This window comes from Pecten maximus, chromosome 18, assembly GCF_902652985.1.
Source record: "Pecten maximus chromosome 18, xPecMax1.1, whole genome shotgun sequence".
Taxonomy (NCBI): Eukaryota; Metazoa; Mollusca; class Bivalvia; order Pectinida; family Pectinidae; genus Pecten; species Pecten maximus.
Window position 1 is genome coordinate 9,087,833 of NC_047032.1, and position 21,037 is coordinate 9,108,869.

General features: G+C 37.8%; 1 protein-coding gene across 1 annotated transcript; it reads right to left on the bottom strand.

Moving 5' to 3' along the window:
- Nucleotides 1-547: 547 nt before the first annotated feature.
- Nucleotides 548-13,889, bottom strand: LOC117316738 (protein FAM8A1-like). The gene is made up of 5 exons (XM_033871499.1): nt 12,851-13,889; nt 11,696-11,816; nt 5,899-6,046; nt 3,427-3,587; nt 548-1,678 (listed from the first exon to the last, which is right to left on the bottom strand). Exons 1-5 carry the CDS (start codon nt 13,284-13,286, stop codon nt 1,516-1,518), a joined length of 1,029 nt encoding a protein of 342 aa, XP_033727390.1. The 5' UTR covers nt 13,287-13,889; the 3' UTR covers nt 548-1,515.
- Between the last annotated feature and the right edge of the window lie 7,148 nt (nt 13,890-21,037).

Consider the following 21,037-nt stretch of genomic DNA (forward strand, 5'->3'; position numbering starts at 1 on the left):
ACCGCACTGAATAATATACTGGAGACCTATCACATGCCATCTAGGGTAGAGTGTTGAACAGATTGTCTTCTGAGGAAATGTAAGCCAACACTCTAAGCTATCGCAGACTCATTATCTTTAGTGTTATTAAATGTTAAATGCAACACAGAAAATTTACCTACATCTATAGCAGCCCTGGAAAATCAGATCTGACAAGTTATGACTTTGTTGTATAAAATTAAGAACAAACTTTTCATTCCAGTACTGCTTATATTGGCAAACTGTGTTCTTACGCAACGGTATGTAACAGGTATATGTACAGACTTTGTACAAATGATCACAATCGAGTTACATAAAAAAATGACTAGAATGACATTGAAACAACCCTTGCCACACACCTTCATGGAATAAGTTATCCCCACCCCCAAACCAACACAAAACAATGGTGTTGTAGGCAGGCACACATCCCCACCCCCAAACCAACACAAAACAATGGTGTTGTAGGCAGACACACATATCCCCACCCCCAAACCAACACAAAACAATGGTGTCCCCACATACCCCCCCAAACCAACACAAAACAATGGTCAGTGCTGTAGGCAGGCACACACATCCCCACCCCCAAACCAACACAAAACAATGGTGTTGTAGGCAGGCACGCAATGTACATGGTAAATCATAAATACAATACATGTATGATAATTCTGGGTGCAATATAATAATAAAACAATAAATAATAAACATCAACAAAGTGACAGATACTAAAGGTTCATCTGTAAGGTGCTTGTTTTAGAACTAAGGAGATCTTCATTTCATCAATGAAGGTTAATGTAAGGTACTCAAAATCTCTGGAGACTTCCACCGACCAATTTTCAGATAAATCAGATTTTATGGGCAAAGTAGTCTTCACTAATCAGAGATCTGTTGTTTGGTAGTCATGACAATTATTGGAAGTGAAAAAAAAAATTAAAATGCATGGTATACATACCAGACAACCTGAAACTTGAAATTATTGTACTGGTTAGTTTAAGAGGACTTCTACAGAAAAAAAATGAAAATTTCTTCCAATAAGTAGGCAAAAATTCGATAAAAAAAAATAAAAATAAATGATACCCAGATTCACTATGTCAGGATATTGTTATTAGTTATACACATTTAAATTTCATTGAATCAACCAGTATGCGGGTAAATTTGGAATGAGATGTAATATTTGATGATGTTGACGGATGCCTAACGACATCTGATGCCAGTTACTGCGGAGGATAATATATTAAGATTACATGCCAGTTCCAAGGAGTTAGAAGACCAATCACAGCGGAGGACGATGTAAGTACACGTAGGAGTTTAATATGTCTAATATGACATCTGCTAGGAGTCCAATATCATATCGGATACTAATTGTTGCGGAGAACAATGAAAAATTACATCCTGTTAATAATAGGAGTGGTTTATATCACCAGAGACAAATCACTGTGGAGGACGATGCAAGATTATATGCCGATTACTAGAAGTCTGATCTCATTTATCCGATGCCAATCATTGCTGGGGCTGATTTTGATGTGGATTCGGTGCTTGAACAACTATTGTCTTTGCTATCACGTCATAGGCTGCTCGACTATGTCGGAAAAAGAAAACGGTGAAACAAGCCGGAAACAAAAAGGCCATTGTAAAATTCTTGATAGTTGATCTCACCAGGGCACTGAAATGTAAAAATACAAACATATCAGAATAATTTTAGAGGCCATTTCTCTTAATTTTTAGTACATGTGTATGGATGTTTTTTATTTACTGGAAAAATGAAGTATACGGTATACATTTGTATATATATATTAAATAAAGGTTAGGGTCGTTCTAAAATTATTCATGTGGGAGGAGGCTAGGGGTGGTAGGTATTTTGTAATGTTCAGAAACCTCACCACACATCAAATATTAAAACATATTAAGTATTGTGTATCAAGAAATTTAGAAAATTGGGGATTTAACCTTATCATTATCAAATTTTAATACAAGATACCCTGACTACACTGCTCTCCGGCAGGGTATGAAGTCCCTCCCAATGCCGATAGTGTAGCAAGCCCTGATTTGATTCAAAATGGGCAGTATTTAGCTATGATTATAATTTTCTCAGATAAAAAAACACATGTAAATTGATGATTCTGGTATCTATTATAATATTCAATCCACAAACATGTACATTATGTCATTTCTTTGACAATAAATGGTAAAATCCGAAACGAGCAAGATACACGGAGATATCAGTTCAAACATACTGCTATCTTTGATACTATTGTAAAGGTCAATTTTCTTATAAGGAAATTAAAATAAAATAAATTTATACTAATGAGATTTCAACAGATAAACAGGTTCAGAGTTATATATCTTAATGAACAAGGTCAAACATTCTGAAATTGAACAATTACATAAAGTAAGATGCACTTTCTTCACAACCCTTACAAAAACTGGTTAAATATCTCTGATGATGGTTTTTTAATGTAGTAGCTTCATCCATATATGGTCATGGATACCATATTCAGATTAGCATCCTAGAGTTCTCCGAAAAGTATCATGGCGGATTATGGAGACAATCTGAATAGTATGATATTGAAATGTGCTAATTAAAGATTACCAGATGTGACGGTATGCTAATACATTTGCTTAAATTGCATAAGAAATGTTTAATTATAATTAAATATCACCCCAAAGTTACACCAAATCCGCTATTTGTAGCATTTTCGAGGTTCATTCAATCATTGTTTTGCAACACTATCATCAATTTAGGAAGGTTATATATATATATATATATATATATATATAGTAGCTCTGATGACGACCATTTGTCAGAAATTGTCCGTCCGTCCGTCCGTCACCCAGAGCTATGTTATCGCAGCTACTCCCACCCCTCCACAGATAATTCTGGAATAGAACTTTTTTTATTGGGAAGCAAATCATTTTGAAAAACCTATTTCATATCCCAAAGATAAGGTCTAGTTTTTTCCAAGCACAAAGTAATAATACATGTATATGTAAGATACTCTAAGTAAAATCTGATATTTATCAAGGGCTCTTATTTAAGCCAAATTCCCAAAATTGGCAGTTTACTCTTGAAAATATATTTCATAATTCATCAATTTTCTTCCAAAAAACATAGACGAAAAGGCCCCATCATGAACCAGTGAGAAAAAGCCCTGCAGCATCATAACATTTAATAGCATAAATAGCATATATATATATATATATAAGACAGATGAATTTAAACTGAGGCAATATATTTAGACAATTGCTAGATATAGATACAACGGAGAAATTAATTTTCAAGTTTATAAATATAATCTTACACTTGATTAAAGACAGGGATATATATCTCACAAATTTAACTGAACACTGTACACAATTGTAGTTTTACCGAGTCATTTTTACAATAGTCCTAAATACAGAGAGACACCATACCTGACCATGCCCACATTCTGAGCCGGAATGACGATTACCCCACCATTTCTAAAGTGGGCTGGTACAATCACTTCCTCACAGGAAACCACCTTCAATCCCAGAATTCTCTTTCCTGGCGTGGCGCCACCTATCGATCCATAGCCTTGTCGTATGCACAGAGTCTAAACAGAAATATCACAGATAGATTTATATTGCCAGGAGATATTGCTGGATTTCTACCTGTACGATAAATATAGAATTTTAAGCTTGTGTAACAGGAGAGGAGAAAATGTAGCGGCCAGACCGGGGTTCGAACCCTGGACCTCCGAACACTAGCCGGATGCTCTACCACTTGAGCTATATAGCTACCTGGTCACCGATGATCGACCAAGTCCAGTCCCGCTACACTTGTATAATTAATTCAGGAGAACATTATATAGACATATGAAGAATTGGTACTGAAAATTACAATAACTTCATGGTTTGTTTGTTTGCTGGGTTCATTGATGTCCAGTGAACAGCCAGGGTCAATTTGAGGCAGGTATCCTTGTAGTAGCTGGTGGCTACTTCACTGAACAACATACGGGAGGCCTACTGCATGCTGCATGCTGCATGCTATCCAAAACAGTTAGGGTAAGTTTCTTACCTAGGACACAACCACAACAGCAAAGAACATTCCTATCTCAGCGTCCATAAAAATAAACCATCTCGTGTATAAAAGGCCTAAAAAATGCCTGTGTTTCTGCTAACCCTTTGTATATACAAACAGACCCTATATTTTGTGTGTCCACCCTGAAGTTTTCTTGGTAAATTTCTAGAAAGGATTATCAAAGTCAAGGTCCTTTGTCTATATAACCTTAGAAACAAAGGTTCTATAGGGTCTACATAACGCTCACCTGCTACTAATGCAACTTTTGATATATATATTTCATATGTAATCTAAGACAGAAACCTCTTCATTTCAACAGGAGAGTATGTTCAGTGTATTGATTTCAAGAATTTTCTTTTTTGTAGTCTTTCACTCCTGGCATATATATATATAGACCCAGCTTTCTTGCTTATTCAGACGATTTGTTAATTTGAACAAACGGTGTACCTCTTCATCCCATGATGCAACTTACACAAAATCATTATCCTATAGGCCTCTTGAATATTAAGAATTTTTCTTTACAAAAAATAGCGCATTTTACCCTTGTGACCTTGAATGTAGATCAAGGCCATTCACTTGAACAAACTTTGTAGCTTTTCATACCAGCATTACACAAATATTAGGTATCTGGGCCTATTGGTTATTGCATGATACAAACCCAATATAACGTATATGGGCCTCTTGATTATTACAAAGACATCATTCAGGTAGTTTAGTTCATTTGACTCCTGTGACCTTGAATGCATGTCAAGGTCATTCCTTGGAACAGACTTGATAGCCCTTCACACAACAGCGATTTTTCAGCCTATATAAATAGGGTCGGGTACCGATCCCATTCCCAATGAGATTTCATTAAAAAAATCCCAATTGTCCCGCCGAAATTCCCAAATAATTACCGATTTCAATTCCGGATATTTTGACCCGGTCACTGTTTTTGCCATTAGTATACAAGTAATGTGCAAACGCTTGGGTGATCACGAACCGCCATAAAATGGCGGCCTCACATAATGGCAAGTACTACGCAAAGAAAATACGATTATCCGACAGCAAGGGCTCCAAAACCCTGACTGAACTATTTAAACCCAAAGCACCAACACAGACGGCATTATCAGAACCCATTGTACATGCCAGTCCACTTCCGATTGTCGGGACAAAGCCTGCTACGTCGGTATCTCCGCCACCTTCAGTCGGCGAGCCGGATACCGACTGTCAAGTCAACATAGGTCTACTTAAAGGAAAACCAAAATCAGATGGAAAACCAAAATCAGATTGACGCCTTTCGATGAGAATTAATATTGAGGGACCAGAACACTTGTCCGCAGAGGACCTCGGATCTCTGATCCTCTTGTTCAAAAACAAAAAAGACAGACAAATACCCTTATGAACACTGTCACAACAAAATAGAAAAAATAAAACCAAAGTGATCTCCATTTGATTGTTTGTTTATTGTTTTAATGTATATAATAATTTATTTGTAATTCAAATTTACAATTTTTCCCAAAAATATCATTTTCTGCGTTAGATTTTCCCAATTTCCAGGAAAGTTATTTTTTTCCAAAATAGGCTGAAAAATCACTGCACAAGCATCTACAGTCCCAATATATTGGGTCTCCGGACCTTTCGATTATTGGGAAGAAGTTGTTTAAAGGTAAAAGTTGATGCATGCCAGCCAAAGGGCAAATGAGCAAGTTTAAACTATTTAAAAATATAAACCTGAAGATTTTCCTACCTTCCCCTTTTTTATAGCATGTTCCATAGCAGAAACGTGTATTATTTTATTATATTTAGGCCCAAAGATTGAATACATTAAAGATAAAGACAATAGAGAGAGAGAGAGTACAAACCTCGAAAAGCGTAATGAAGACACGATTAACAACTTCCAGTGCAATTATTTCGGAGGTGAAATTCAGTGCATCGTCCCAGTCCACTTTTGCGAAATCCAGGACAGGAACAAGATCGAGGTGTACATCTAATATATTGTTGTCGTCTCGTCTACAAGTTGAACAAAGTTTAATTGTAATACACTCACAGATGTTTGTCATACTGTTAGACTGAGGCTACTAATCAACAGGTGATGTATGAAATGACTCACTTAAAGAGGCATGTGTCATATAACTTATACTAAAAGGAGTCCTGAAAATATTTATTAGATAACAAGAGGCCCATGGGCCTTAACGGTCACCTGAGATTTGAAATATTTCAGTTAATTTAATTTACCCTTTTTGGCCCCGCCCATCAGCCCTCAGGGGTCAGTCAGGGCCAACATATGCATATTATCAAACTTTCATCCCATGCTGAAAATGTTAACCAAGTTAGAATGAATTCCAATAGAAATCAAACAAATCAGTCAAAAATGTAATTTCCCTATATAAACTATAGTCAAATTTAACCCCTCCCCAGGGGAAAACTTATGACCCCCGGGTCATTAAATTAATAAATTTTAGTAGAGCACCTTAAGACCCTTCCAACTATGAAAAGTATTTGATTCTACCTTATTTCGGTCTTGAGAAGAAGATTTTTGAAATTTCAGCCAATTTGACCATTTTTAGCCCCGCCCATCAGCCCCTCCGGGTCAATCAGGGCCAACATGTGCATACCATCAGACTGCCATCCAAAGCTGATAATGTTAACCAAATTAGAATGAATTCCAATAGAAATCAAACAAATTATAGTCAAAAATGTGATTTCCCTATATAAACTATAGTAAAGTTTACCCCCTCCCCAGGGGCAAACTTGAGACCCCGGGGTCATGAAATTTACAATTTTGGTAAAGCACCTTCAGACCCTGCCATCTATGGAGTGTATTTGATTCCATATTATTCGAGAGTAGAGAAGAAGATTTTTGAAATTTCAGTCAATTTGGCCCTTTTTAGCCCCGGCCATCGATATCAGCCCCTGGGGGTCAGTCAGGGCCAACATGTGCATTCCATCAAACTGTCATCCCATGCTGATAATGTTAACCAAATTAGAATGAATTCCAATAGAAGTAAAACAAATACAAGAGGCCCAGGGGCCTTAACGGTCATCTGACTCTAAATTAAAAACCTCATATAATTGTAGTATGTATTCTCTGTAGCAAGTATATAGTGGCACCGTTTGCCATGGTGGCCATCTTGGATTTCTGACCGACCCAATCAATAACAACACTTGGTTAGGGCCATCTCAGGATCATTTCTGGTAAGTTACAGCTGAATCCCATTGGGGGAATTTGAGAAGAAGTTTAAAATAGGCATTGTTCAGGATAACCATGATTGCACAATCATGTTACAAATGGCCGCCATGGCTGCCAAGTCAATGATTTTATGAGGCGGAAAAATATTAACACTTTGTTGGCACTCCTTCCTTAAAATCCTCACCAATTTCCAACTCAAAGGCACCAGTGGAACTAGAGAAGACGTTTAAAATGTTTTTTCAAGATGGTTGCCATGGTTGCCATCTTGGATTTCTGGCCGACCCGATAAATAACAACACTTGGTAAGGGCCATCTCAGGATAATTTCTGGTAAGTTAGGGCTGAATCCCACTGATGGAATTTGAGAAGAAGTTTGAAATAGGTGTTGTTCAGGAAAACCATGATTGCGCAATCATGTTACAAAATGGCCACCATTGCTGCCATTTCAAAGTTTTTACGAGGCCGAAAAAATAACAACACTATGTTGGCTCGCCTTCCTTGACATCCTCACCTATTTCCAGCTCAATGGCACCAATGGAACTGGAGAATAAGTTTAAAATGTGTTTTTCAAGATGGCTGCCATGGTGGCCATCTTGTATTTCAGACCAACCCGAAAAATAACAACACTTGGTCGGCATCATATCAGGATCATTTCAGGCAAGTTTCAGCTTAATAGCACTGGTGGAACTGGAGAAGAAGTTTAAAATGTGTTTTTCAAGATGGCAGCCACGGTGGCCATCTTGGATTTCTGACCGACCCGAAAAATAACAACACTTGGTCAGGATCATATCAGGATCATTTCAGGCAAGTTTCGGCTTAAAAGCACTGGTGGAACTGTAGAAGAAGTTTAAAATGTGTTTTTCAAGATGGCGCCCACGGCGGCCATCTTGGATTTCGGACCGACCTGAAAAATAACAACACTTGGTCGGCATCATATCTGGATCATTTCAAGCAAGTTTCAGCTTAATAGCACTGGTGGAACTGGACAAGAAGTTTAAAATGTGTTTTTCAAGATGGCGGCTATGGCAGCCATCTTGGATTTCTGACTGACCCGAAAAATAACAACACTTGGTCAGGACCATCTCAGGATCATTTCTGGCAAGTTTCAGCTCAATAGCACTGGTGGAACCTGAGAAGAAGTTTAAAATGTGTTTTCAAAATGGCGGCTATGGCGGCCATCTTGGATTTCGGATCGACCCGAAAAATAACAACACTTGGTCAGGACCATCTCAGGATCATTTCAGGCAAGTTTCAGCTCAATCCCACTGGTGGAACTTGAGAAGAAGTTTGAAATGTGAAAAGTTTACGCACGGCGCACGGCGGACGGCGCACGACGACGGACGAAACATGATGACTATAGGTCATCCTGACCCTTCGGGTCAGATGACCTAAAAAGTAAAAAATGTGATTTCCCTATATATACTATAGTAAAGTTTACCCCCTCCCCAGGGGCAAACGTGAGACCCCTGGGTCATGAAATTTACAATTTTGGTAAAGCACCTGAAGACCCTTCCATCTATGAAGAGTGTTTGATTCCACAATATCTGTGAGCAAAGAAGAAGATTTTTGAAGTTTTAGTCAATTTGACCTTTTTTAGCCCCGCCCCTCAGGCCCCTGGGGGTGGGGACCATATAATTTACAATGTTGGTTGACCTTTAGCCATAAAAGCTTCCTGCCAAATTTCATTGAATTTGGTTTAGGGGTTTTGGAGAAGAAGTCGAAAATGTAAATTGTTTACGGACGCACGACGACGGACAAAAGGGGATTAGAATAGGTCACTTGAGACTTTGTCTCAGGTGACCTAAAAATGCATTCCTGATTGAGCTAGGTTACACCTGTTAAATAAAATAAAAGAGAACAGATCTAGAGATGTATATACGTATTGGAGTAGATTACCAACATTTTATTAATGCAGTCATTTTTAATGCCAACAGGCTTATTTTAAATGGTAACTTTGACAATTTTTGTATATATATGTAAATATTTGAAGGTCAAATTCAGTTTTTATATGAATGATGTCTCTTAATAAACAAGAGGCCCAGAGGGCCTGCATCACTCACCTGGATATTTCAGTAGTCATGGCAAAAATATTTTAAGTTACTTTACAATTATTAGCTCACCTGGTCCGAAGGACCAAGGTGAGCTTATGCCATACTGTGGCGTCCGTCGTCCGTCCGTCCGTCAACAATTGACTTCTTCTTCATAACCGCTGATCAGAATTTGAACAAATTTGGTCAGAAGCATCCCTATGGGTAGGGGACTCAAAATTGTACAAATGATGGAGCTGACCCCCTGGGGGCCTCTGGGGTGGGGCCAAAAGGGGTCAATTTGGAGGTATTGATATAAACGACTTCTTCTCTGAAACCAAGCAATGGCTATCGCTCATATTTGCCAGGTAGCATCACTATGGGGTGGGGATTCAAAATTGTACAAATGAAGGGGCTGACCCCCCAGGGGCCTGAGGGGCGGGGCCAAATGTGGTAAATCCGGCTATATTGATATAAACGACTTCTTCTCTGAAACCAAGCAATGGCTATCGCTCATAATTGCCTGGTAGCATCACTATGGGGTGGGGATTCAAAATTGTACAAATGATGGGGCTGACCCCCCAGGGGCCTGAGGGGCGGGGCCAAATGTGGTCAATTTGGCTATATTGATATAAACGACTTCTTCTCTGAAACCAAGCAATGGCTATCTCATATTTTACTGGTAGCATCACCTTGGGGTAAGAATTTGAAATTGTACAAATGACGGGGCCGACCCCCTGGGGGCTGAGGGGCGGGGCCAAAAGGGGTCAGTTTTGCAAAATTGAAATAAACGACTTCTGCTCTGAAACTAAGCAATGGATTTCGCTCATATTTCCCGGGTAGCATCCCTATGGGATGGGGATTCAAAATTGTACAAATGGTGGGGCTGACCCCCCCCAGGGGCCTGAGGGGCGGGGCAAAAATCGGTCAATTTGTTTAAACAACTTCTTCTCTGAAACTTAGCAATGGATATTACTCACATTTGTATGGTAGCATGGTTATGGGGTGGGGATTCAAAATTGTAAAAATGTTGGGGTTGACCCAGGCCGCCAGGGGGCTGAGGGGTGGGGCCAAAAGGGGTAAATTTGGCTAAATTGATTTAAACAACTTATTCTCTGAAACTAAGCAATGGTTTGACTGGTAGCATCCTATTGGGGTAGGGATTCAAAATTGCATAAAGGAACGAGCTGACCCCCAAGGGGGCAGAGGTCAGGGTCAAAAGGGGTCAATTGGTCTAAACAAGTTCTTCTCTGAAACTAAGCATTGGATATCACTCACATTTGTGTGGTAGCATCCCTCTGAGGTCGCGGATTAATGCACTTTTTGGAATTTTCAGTATTGAAATAAAACCAACGTACATGTACCCATATAAAATGCTTATGATATATATTGACATACCAATACCAGCGACAAATATACTTCAGCATCATTCTTGTTTCATATCTCATGAAACCAGGTGAGCGATACAGACCCTCTGGGCCTCTTGTTTTTCTACCTTTTTTGCTGCATCTTCCAACTATGGATTCAAATTTGTTTTCTTCTTTTTCCTATTTTGCAACATTTTTCCTTATTAGGCCCCCGGCCCTCTCTCCAGCCCTAAGAGAACCATATACAATGTACCCTCCATTATACAACATTATATTTCCTTAGCCCAATAATGATTCAGACAACAAAATTTCACCAAAATCCAATTAGTCAATGAGTCATAGAATTTAATGGATTTACCTCAATTTCCCTTATTGGGCCCCACCCCTCAGGTCCCACGAGGGGTCATAGCCACCACTTATGCAAAATGTGTTCCCCTTCCCCCAATGCAAGGATGCTTCTGACCAAATTTGGTTCAAATCCATTCAGTACTTTATGAAAAGTAGCAAGTTAAAAGGATTTTTGCTTCCATTTCCCTTATTGGGCCCTGCCCCTCAGGCCTCATGGGGTCAGAGAGTCACCATTTATACAAAATCTGTTCCCCTTCCCCAAGGATGTTTCTGACCAAATTTGGTTCAAATCCATTCAGTACTATATGACTAGGAGCGATTTAAAGGATTTCTTTCTATTTCCCTTTACTGGGCCCTGCCCCTCGGGCCCCAGTCGGGTCACAGCCACCCTTCAGGCTATAGGTGAGCTAAAAAATAAACTTTAGTTGGGGTTTTATCTTGTTATGTGAATCTCTTTGGAGTTGTGACTTACTTGTATCAATAAACTGATAAACCAATCACTCACATGCACTGTGTGTGTGTAAAGTAATGCAAAAAGTAATGCATTTTTTTTAACAGCTGGACCAACAGTTGATAAATACATGTTTGTATAGGGTGTATAAGGTCACCTTATTTATTACCAGCCTGAGTGAGAGGAATTTCTTATAACAAGCTTATATCATGTAGCAGGTGGGCTGCAGGTAATTGTTGCTATAGCAACCCCCTACATACATTTTTTGTACACTTACAAATATCCCATCTGTCTGAGTATTATCACAGTGACAATTATCTTCATATAAAAAAGCACAGCAAAATCAACCAGTTCTGCTAGCACCCTCTTCCACAGAGATGGGATTGTGTACTCTGTACCTGGGAACACAAGATTTAAATATCATCATTATAAACTAGATATGTACCATTCTAACAGTATATATACAGTCTAGATGCATTCAAACATCAAATTAATTTTTTTTTTATTTACTAATTTTTATGAAGTTTTCCCTATGTGGAAATCAAATTAAGGCTGAAAATGGGTATTTTTGTACAGCACATGCACAAGGGGTATCACTGTATCGCAGAAGGGAATATTATTATAGTGGAACTAGACTGGAAGCTGGTGGACAGGTATTTCAAATGGTTAGAGTGTCCATCAAAATTACAGAGGTAATATAGGAATATAGACATATATATATGTAACCAATCCTCTAACAATTTTACATGTAAGACATTAGCTTTCATCATAAATATATTCAAAGGCACAAAAAAGATAGAATGATATTAGTATTTACCTTTTTCAAATTCACTCAACCACACAACCACAAGAGCTATATATATACACTAGTCTACCTATACTATGCAGCTAAAATACCCATATCCATGAACCATCACCCCTATCTCAAACACAGCGGCATGTATATATATATATTTACATTTACACTGCAGCCCCACTATAAAACTTTAACAAGCTCACTTGAAGGTTACGAGTCCATAACTTCCAAATCTTTATCATGACGTCATAATTGTCATGTCAGTGATAATGAAAGATGGCTGTTGAAAAGGCTGTTCCGTCTTTGACGATAATAATTTGTCCATTCATTGTCAGAGCAAAATTTCTAGATATAGTCGACGTCTTTAAAAATCGTTGTCAAATGTAAATATAAGTATTGAATTGATTTCATTTGGAAGTTATGGGTTGATGAATGCCAACTGGACAAAGGCAAATTCAACATGAAGCGCTAATTAAATTAAGCGTTAAGTATTAACTAAAGTGACTTCAAAATTCGGAATTTTTTCAAGTTTTTTTTAGGGGAATGGGTCCTTTTAACGGACCCTGTTTCTATTGTAGAAAAATCCCTGTATATACACATAAAACTAAGTTCAACATATAACTAACTAGTGGTTACCTCGAATGATATTTGTAGTTGGCGCAGTTCGTCCTCGACCTCCAAAAGCTGGCGGGGTCTGGATTCTACTCCCGGATGTCGGGTCATGAGGGATATTTGTCGCTAATGGATTTACTACTCCTCTCAGATTGCGTTGAGAGCTGTTGAGCGGACTTATAGGAGGCATACAGTTCATCATTTGATACGGAAACATTGAAGGTGCCGAACTTAGTAAACTCCATAGTCTGTATTGATACAACCATGGCTGAAGGGCCCTTGCATACTCCTGTGCATTCTTGTACTCAGATTTCGCCATGCTGTCCAAATTGGACGTATAGCTGTTCTCTTGAGTGTCTGGAATCTTGTTATCCAACCTTGTCGTGTCAGTTTTAAGCGGAGGTGGTAGGTCGAACCTGTGTTTATTTTGATTCCGTGCGCTGTTTTCGTTTGACGCCATATTGGAAAGAGTTGTTTCCGGTAAAAATGTACATTATAATACCCGGTCTAAATGTTCCGGACAGTACGGATTTATTTTTCATTTACAAAACACAAACCAAAGAACAAAATGCTTAAAAACTTCACGCCTACAAGATATTGCTATCCTTTGTTAAAATGTGTTTCTCTTTGAAGAGATCGTTTAACTGAATCTTTATTTTTTAATGTAATAATTCTTTGTTCCGGACATTCACTTAACCCATCCTGTCACAATTTTACATATAGACATAGTTCAAGTTCTTTATTAACTTTGAGTCATACACATTATACAAAACATCAGTAACAGAGCACAGGATTAATTAGATTTAAATCACTGCCTCCGCTAGGGATCGAACCTGGGACCCCTGGCTTACTAGCTATATAGTCTTACGCTCACCGATCGCTAAAGAGAACATCTCTAGCCGAGCAGTAACGTTAGGCTAGTATTTACCAGGGTTACACATATAACATTGACAACATCACATGAATGATAACTACGTGCCAGGGACAATATACTCGGAGAGCATAATTAAGTTAATGAAATTCTTTTGATATCTAGACCACTTGATGTATTTGACCATTTTTCGGCATAGCCGTCTAATTTTCTTTTGGCCCCGGATATGACGCGACAGGTGGCGTTCTGGTCAAGATGAAGTATGTGATTGGTCAATGTAGCGGTCAATGCAAAATGCATATATACAGTTAAAAACGAAACAAAGTTAAAGGGACCTCACGGTAAACCAATATCTATTTTGTATTTTTTATCATATTATTGGGTATATCTTTAAAAAAAATAACCTTCTGAACAATGACCATTCGAATTTGATGATGTACATTTGCATATACATAAAAACATCAATTATTAAAAGGTTATCACTCTGAATATGCAAATGTTGTGACATATACGGAAACAAAAATGGCTTCCAATGTGAATCGACTGCGGTTGAAAACTATAACAGCTTCCGCAATGAAGAGAATAATAGGAAAATGGGTCAAACACAATCCTAGAATTAAACTTGGGAAGCAGTACAATAGATTGTAACAGTTCAAACATGAAAACAGCAGTAATACGGACGCCGCTCGTATTCTGCTTGATTGTTTGATAGTAGGTCGTGATATATCAGAATAACATGGGAATTTTAGAATAAAATGAAATTCATCTTCGACATCATTTGAATAACATACAGTACAAATTCTCAAGTGTCGCTGGATATTTTGATAACGACCTTTTTCTACATTTAAATCATGAGTTGACCGTCGAATTTTGTAGTAATTTCTTTTAAGTACCCTTTCCCTAATGGTTTTCTCAAATAACCCTGAATAATAAATTCATTGTTAAGACATGTATAAACAGGAAATATCTTTAAAAAAGATAAACGGCATAGTTTCAATGCTGGTGGATATAATGTAAAAATGCTGGATAGTGAAATAAATTAACGAACTTATGTGTTTCAGCACAGATAACAAAATCATATCAGTTTGAATCATTTTTGGTGATAATAAGACTGCATTTGAATCAGGAATATAATTTTATTAATGTGTCATTTGAAAAAGATACATCCACTTATTCAGCTTGCATTCAATCTTAACGTTGTTTCGTTTTAACTGCATATCTGCATTTTGCATTTACCGCTACATTGACCAATCATGTACTTCATCTTGACCAGTAACGCCACCTGTCGCGTCATATCCGGGGCCAAAAGAACATTATACGGCTATGCCGAAAAATCCCCTTGAAGATGTTCTAATTTATTCTATGCAATCCTGTCTGTTAATATCTAAAAGTTTGTCTCTAATTATAATGTATGTGATATCGTCAATATTTTCTGTTTGCCATATATAACTATATATAATTCGTTCTTGATTCAGGTCTCACGCAAGCAAATCAACCAATCAGCAAGTGTTGAGTAGTCTGGTAAGAAAATAAAGTTCCACATTTAAATATTATTTTGATTGATATGTTTAGGTGTGATGTTGAGATATCTGATATTTATTTGAAGTACATATTCCAAACTGTCAGAATATACTGATTTTGTTGTGCTGAGATGTACATACTGGCGTATTCACATAGGTGCAAAATGACCAGGTATTTTCCCAAAATAGCACCGGTTGTGTATGTAAACATCCGGTAATACAGCACACGGACCTGTCAGATCCTTAGAAGGCTTTAAACCTGTCAACATTTGGGTTTTAAACTGTGTAACAGGTTTGTATCTATAACTTCAGCCATTGCTGACTTGAATCAAACTTCAAATGAATTAATTATAGCTTTAATTCATTGGTAATATAATATAGGGGCTGAATTACTTGCGTGAGACCTTTCATCGTTGTATACCCATCCTCTCAAAATTTTACATATACTACGGAGCTTGTAGAACTACTTTATACTGCGGAGTTTGTAAAACTGCTTTTTACTACGGATGTTGATGTTTAGGGAACCCGATGTTGTTAATGGGACTAGATTTTTATGTTTAGGGGACTAGATTTCGATGTTTAGGGGACTTTGTTCTATTCTATAATTAACTGAGGTTAGTTTCATTCCTTTTCAGGTGATAATCTAGTCCAGTTAAACGCATATATTTTATTATACAGAGCATTTATACATATACATATACATGTACATTGTATAGACTAATGCCAGGGTTGAGACCCTCGATTCAGCATCCGTACAAATGTATCCTCTTGCAAGGAAGTTAATTAATTAATTTACTTATTAATGTATTCCCCTAATCTGTAATTCATTCATTCCATCTTTGAACATGGACATTTGAAACAAAATACAAATCTGGCGAAACTGCACAGATATATTTCAAATGTAGGTCCCGGTCTCTGTGTTGTTTGAAACGTTGCTTTTTTATCGCATTAACAGTTCGTTTTTTGATAAAGTCATGTGTTTATCATATATTGTCTTAACCTCTTTTTTCGACAAAAGCACGCAATTATATGTATACTGATACAAAACACATTAGCATATGTTGATATCACGTTCACTGCCAGTGGGTACTGGTATATGGTATACGAAATTGTGTATTGCCACCTTAAATGTGATAGGATTTGACTTTATACACGTATAAAAATTCAATTTTGACCTCGACCTAGAGGTTGTGAATAATATAATTACACGTACAGATATGCATCGAAGAGTCACCAAGTACCTATTGTTGAAAGTGAAAACGAAATGATAAAAAAGGACCATTTTAATCTAAATGACCGAATGCTTGACGCCCAGACAAGGTCCATGAAGGACAGTATTTTTTTTTGTGAGTCCAACAATCCGAACGAGGAACTGAGAGTGTGTCCAGAAGTTCATCCACGACATATTCGACATAACGGACGTACCTGTAATACTCTTTCAGGTCGCGCATCGGCTTAGACGAAGGCATGGCGGCAGACTAGATCTATAATCGCTATAAGTCCGTAAATAGAAAAGACAGAGACGTGAAAATAACACTACTGTATATTGTTAGTGTCGCGAAACTCCTAACCCCCCCCCCCCTCCCCTCAACCATCACCAGTAAATAACACTATATTGTTAGTATCCCCAGCCATCGCTTCAGGCATCAGTGCAGCTCAGTACAGACCGCATTCGCGAATCACCAAACCCCACTCCCCTCCCCCATCATCAGTAAACTGATGTTCTTTATGACGGGAAAATATGTACAGGAGGCCAAATTAAGCGGGTCATTTGTTTTTCTCATATAAAATGTTTGTGGTATGATGTTTAATCTACTTTTAGTAGAATTTCCTGGATGAATTAAAGAAGCACGATCTATTATCCAATCTATGATGACTGATTACGGCTTTGAATATCGCAAGTCTCCTATCGAGGACGTGAGATGTGGCAACTCTAACTACATCTCACTTGGCGCATGGCGCGTTCTCAAACAGCTCGACGTGTTGGCGCCTTGTCGCGGTTAAAAAACGCAACGCGCCAACACTTCTCCCTCTCGCTCTTAGGGCACCCCCAATGAAATAAAAAAAAACTACTGCCACTGGCATAAAGTTACCAATTAGAAGGTCAATCACAACGAGGAACTCACGATAATGGAACACACCGGCTGAAGAAGTAATGTTTATTAAAATGAGCATTTAGAAGTACATATAGAGTTAGTACTAATGTATCAACTTACATTCAAGATTTCAAGTTTTATTCATAACTTTAGGCCATTGGCCCATCAGTGTAACAGAACAAAAATGCAATAGAGATACAATGCAAAATAGTGTATAGACAGAAACATATATCTATATAAACAATATTATCAAATCAAAACATTCTTACCAGGGCAAGCCAGTGGGAGGGCCGATTGGGGCTTAGTGGGCATTTGATTACACGGTGGTACATATTCTACTTGTGTTTGTAAAGAAAAGCACTTTCTTACAAAGAAAGTATCCTGACTTAGAAAACTTGGGTCCTCACATAGCGACCCATTGCCATAACTTATAGTAACCCAGCTAGGACCGTATCCTACGGCCCTGTGATAACGTAGCTCTGGACGACGGACGGACAATTTCTGACAGATGGTCGTCGTCAAATACTCTGCCGGAGAGCAGTGCAGGCAGGGAATGAATATTCGTTCTAACTTGAAAAGGTAAAAAAAAAAAAATCATCGTCGGTTATCCACGGTCGTTTTACACTAAATGAGTGATACATGTAGCCAGAGACCTATATACTAGTATATAGGTCTCTGATGTAGCCTAGCGTAGCACCATCGAGCTTAGATAACTGACGATGATGCTGACGAAAGTTACGTGGCGCGGATTTGGAGCCTGACGACAGGGCGCTGGAAATTAGCGCCGGTCAGTAACACAACACCCACGCATATACGACCGTGGCATAAACAGAGAAGTGTACATGTGGTTACGGCGAGGTACGGACAAAAGCCCCCCCCCCCCCCCCCCCCCCCGGACATTAGCCCCTAGGACAAAAGCCCCTTCACACTAATAAAAAAAGTGGACAAAAGCCCCTTCATAAAAAAAAAAATGATATTTATTTTTTTATTGATTTTTAATTGCTACGTATACATATGTCATCAGTGGCTTCGGCAATGTAAACAACCGGTTCCAACAACAACTACTTGAACTGTTACATAAACAATAAGCTGTTACACAGGTGTTTGGTAGGTGTTTCATTGATGTTGTATTCTACTGGAAAGAAATATATCATTGATGGCTTCATTGTTTCTTTGATTTTAATCATTCCTAAAATTAAACTTATTACAACGCAGAGCAACATGTTTGGTTAGGTACTTATTATATTATAATTGAGACACTGCAAATAGGGATCAAATGTTTATTGCTTTTGTAGGCATTTCTTTGATTATCGATATTTGCAGTATATTAGGAAGTAAGTCAAAAAAGTTATGAAATTTTAAGCTTACTTAATAATATAAAGTTATGAAATTTTAAGCTTACTTAATAATATAAAGTTTGGAAAAAAAATTATGATGTTTAACCACAGACAAATAATTCTACACTGACATTGAACCAAGGACCTTCATTTTCCACACAATTATTCTCCAAATTTCAGAGATAAAAACAACAATATATATATATAGTTTCTGATTTATATAAAGTATACCAGCTAAATTTATAAAGAATGGGCTTCTGTTGGGGGGGGGGGGGGGGGGGGGGGGGGGGGGGGGGGGGCTATCTGGCGAGTGTAGGACAAAAGCCCCCCCGGACAAAAGCCCCTTCATTATAAATTTAGCTGGTATACTTTATATAAATCTGTACTTTTGAAAAACAAAAACTGTATATATACTGCTGTTTTTATCTCTGAAATTTGTAATATACTGCAAATATTGATAATCAAAGAAATGCCTACAAAACATGTTGCTCTGTGTTGTAATTTTAATTTTAGGAATGATTAAAATCAAAGAAACAATATAAAAACAATTTATATCTGTGCAAACATAGAAATTTCACTGTTGATACACATGAAGCCATTAATGATATATTTCCTTCGAGGAGAATACAACATCAATGAAAAACCTACCAAACACCTGTGTAACAGCTTATTGTTTATGTAACAGTAAAATCAATGAAAAACCTACCAAACACCTGTGTAACAGCTTATTGTTTATGTAACAGTAAAATCAATGAAACACCTACCAAACACCTGTGTAACAGCTTATTGTTTATGTAACAGTTCAAGTAGTTGTTTACATTGCAGAAGCCACTGGTGACTGAAGTCACTTACATATATATGTAGCACTTAATATAACCACTGCTAAAACATATATTGTAATTAAAAAAAAAATGAATAAATAAAAACATAAAAAATAAAAAAATAAATATAATTTTTTTTATGAAGGGGCTTTTGTCCACTTTTTGATTAGTGTGAAGGGGCTAATGTCCGGGGGGGCTTTTGTCCTAGGGGCTAATGTCCGGGGGGGCTAATGTCCGGGGGGGGGGGGGGGGGGGGGGGGCTTTTGTCCGTACCTCCTATCTGGGTAACGCACTCATCTTCATCAGTCTGACCAGAGACTTGTATATCACTTGTGATATACAAGTCTCTGGTCTGACGTATACATTAGTTTGTTAAGATATCTTTCATCTCTATGGTGACATACAATTTACTGTAGATATATGTTAGGCCTATTCAGAGACGTATATACCAGAGATTCGAAGGATAGGTAAATCTCGCAACATCACGCATGTCCCTATTGTTATCTTGATCGGAAGCTTTATGTCCCGAGATTTGGCTGTGCGCCTGCGCCTTGCACTGAACCCTAGTGTTAGATCAAGGCTCAGATCGTCCAGTGACACAGTGACGGGCCGTAAATACTGTAAATAATATCAATTACTACTGTCTTGTTCAGATAAATTTTTACCTAAAATCGCCGGGTGTATCAAAACAAAAAATCAAAGTTTTGACTGTCATAGTTTGAGACGTTAAAACAGATTCCGGACAGATAATATTTTTACTATGACAAAGTTTAAAGGATTTTTTTTAGTGTGTCTTATTTAAATATCACAGACATGTACATTAATTAACCGACCGTAGGATCTTTCTCCTATTTTTTCTATGGATATTTTTCCTGGTTTTGACTTTCCTGAAAAGTTACTTGATAAAGGGACATATAAGATATGTATGTCCCTGCTTGATAATACTGCTGATAAAAATAGCGTTTGATACCTCCTGAAATTGGCTACAGACAATTATACAAATATCAGATTATTAGGAACATGTGTGAATTTGCTTGTGTACTCATCACCGCCTGTCAACATGTCACCCGATCACAGCCAGGTAAGTTGTGAATTTTATCACAGGTAAGTTGCAAGGTTTCTTTGAACTGCAGCCAGAGAACTCTAGATCACAGTCCTGCCTGTACCGGCATTGAAGACACAGGTAAAACCGTTCATGGCCGGAGGGGGTTGGGGTTGGGGGTATTAATATGGTGACATCTAGCTGGAGGTGGTCAATTAAGGTACATACCGGGTGGCACAGGACGCAACAAGCAGACGCATTTTAACATTCACAATGAATCAATTTTATGGTAAATTAATAAGTATTGTGTTAAAAGTGTCCATTTTCTAATATAAGATGATGTATAAATAAATTTTTAATAATCAGTTTAAAATTAAGAACATCCTTGTATGAAATCTCAAGGAAAACATATCATTCAACAGATACAACTTCGAAATCACTTCCCTAGGAAAAAAACAGTATTTAGGTCCGTTTTGGTCATTTTGATCCATCATTTAGTAGCGTGTTGATTTGTGTCCTCCTCA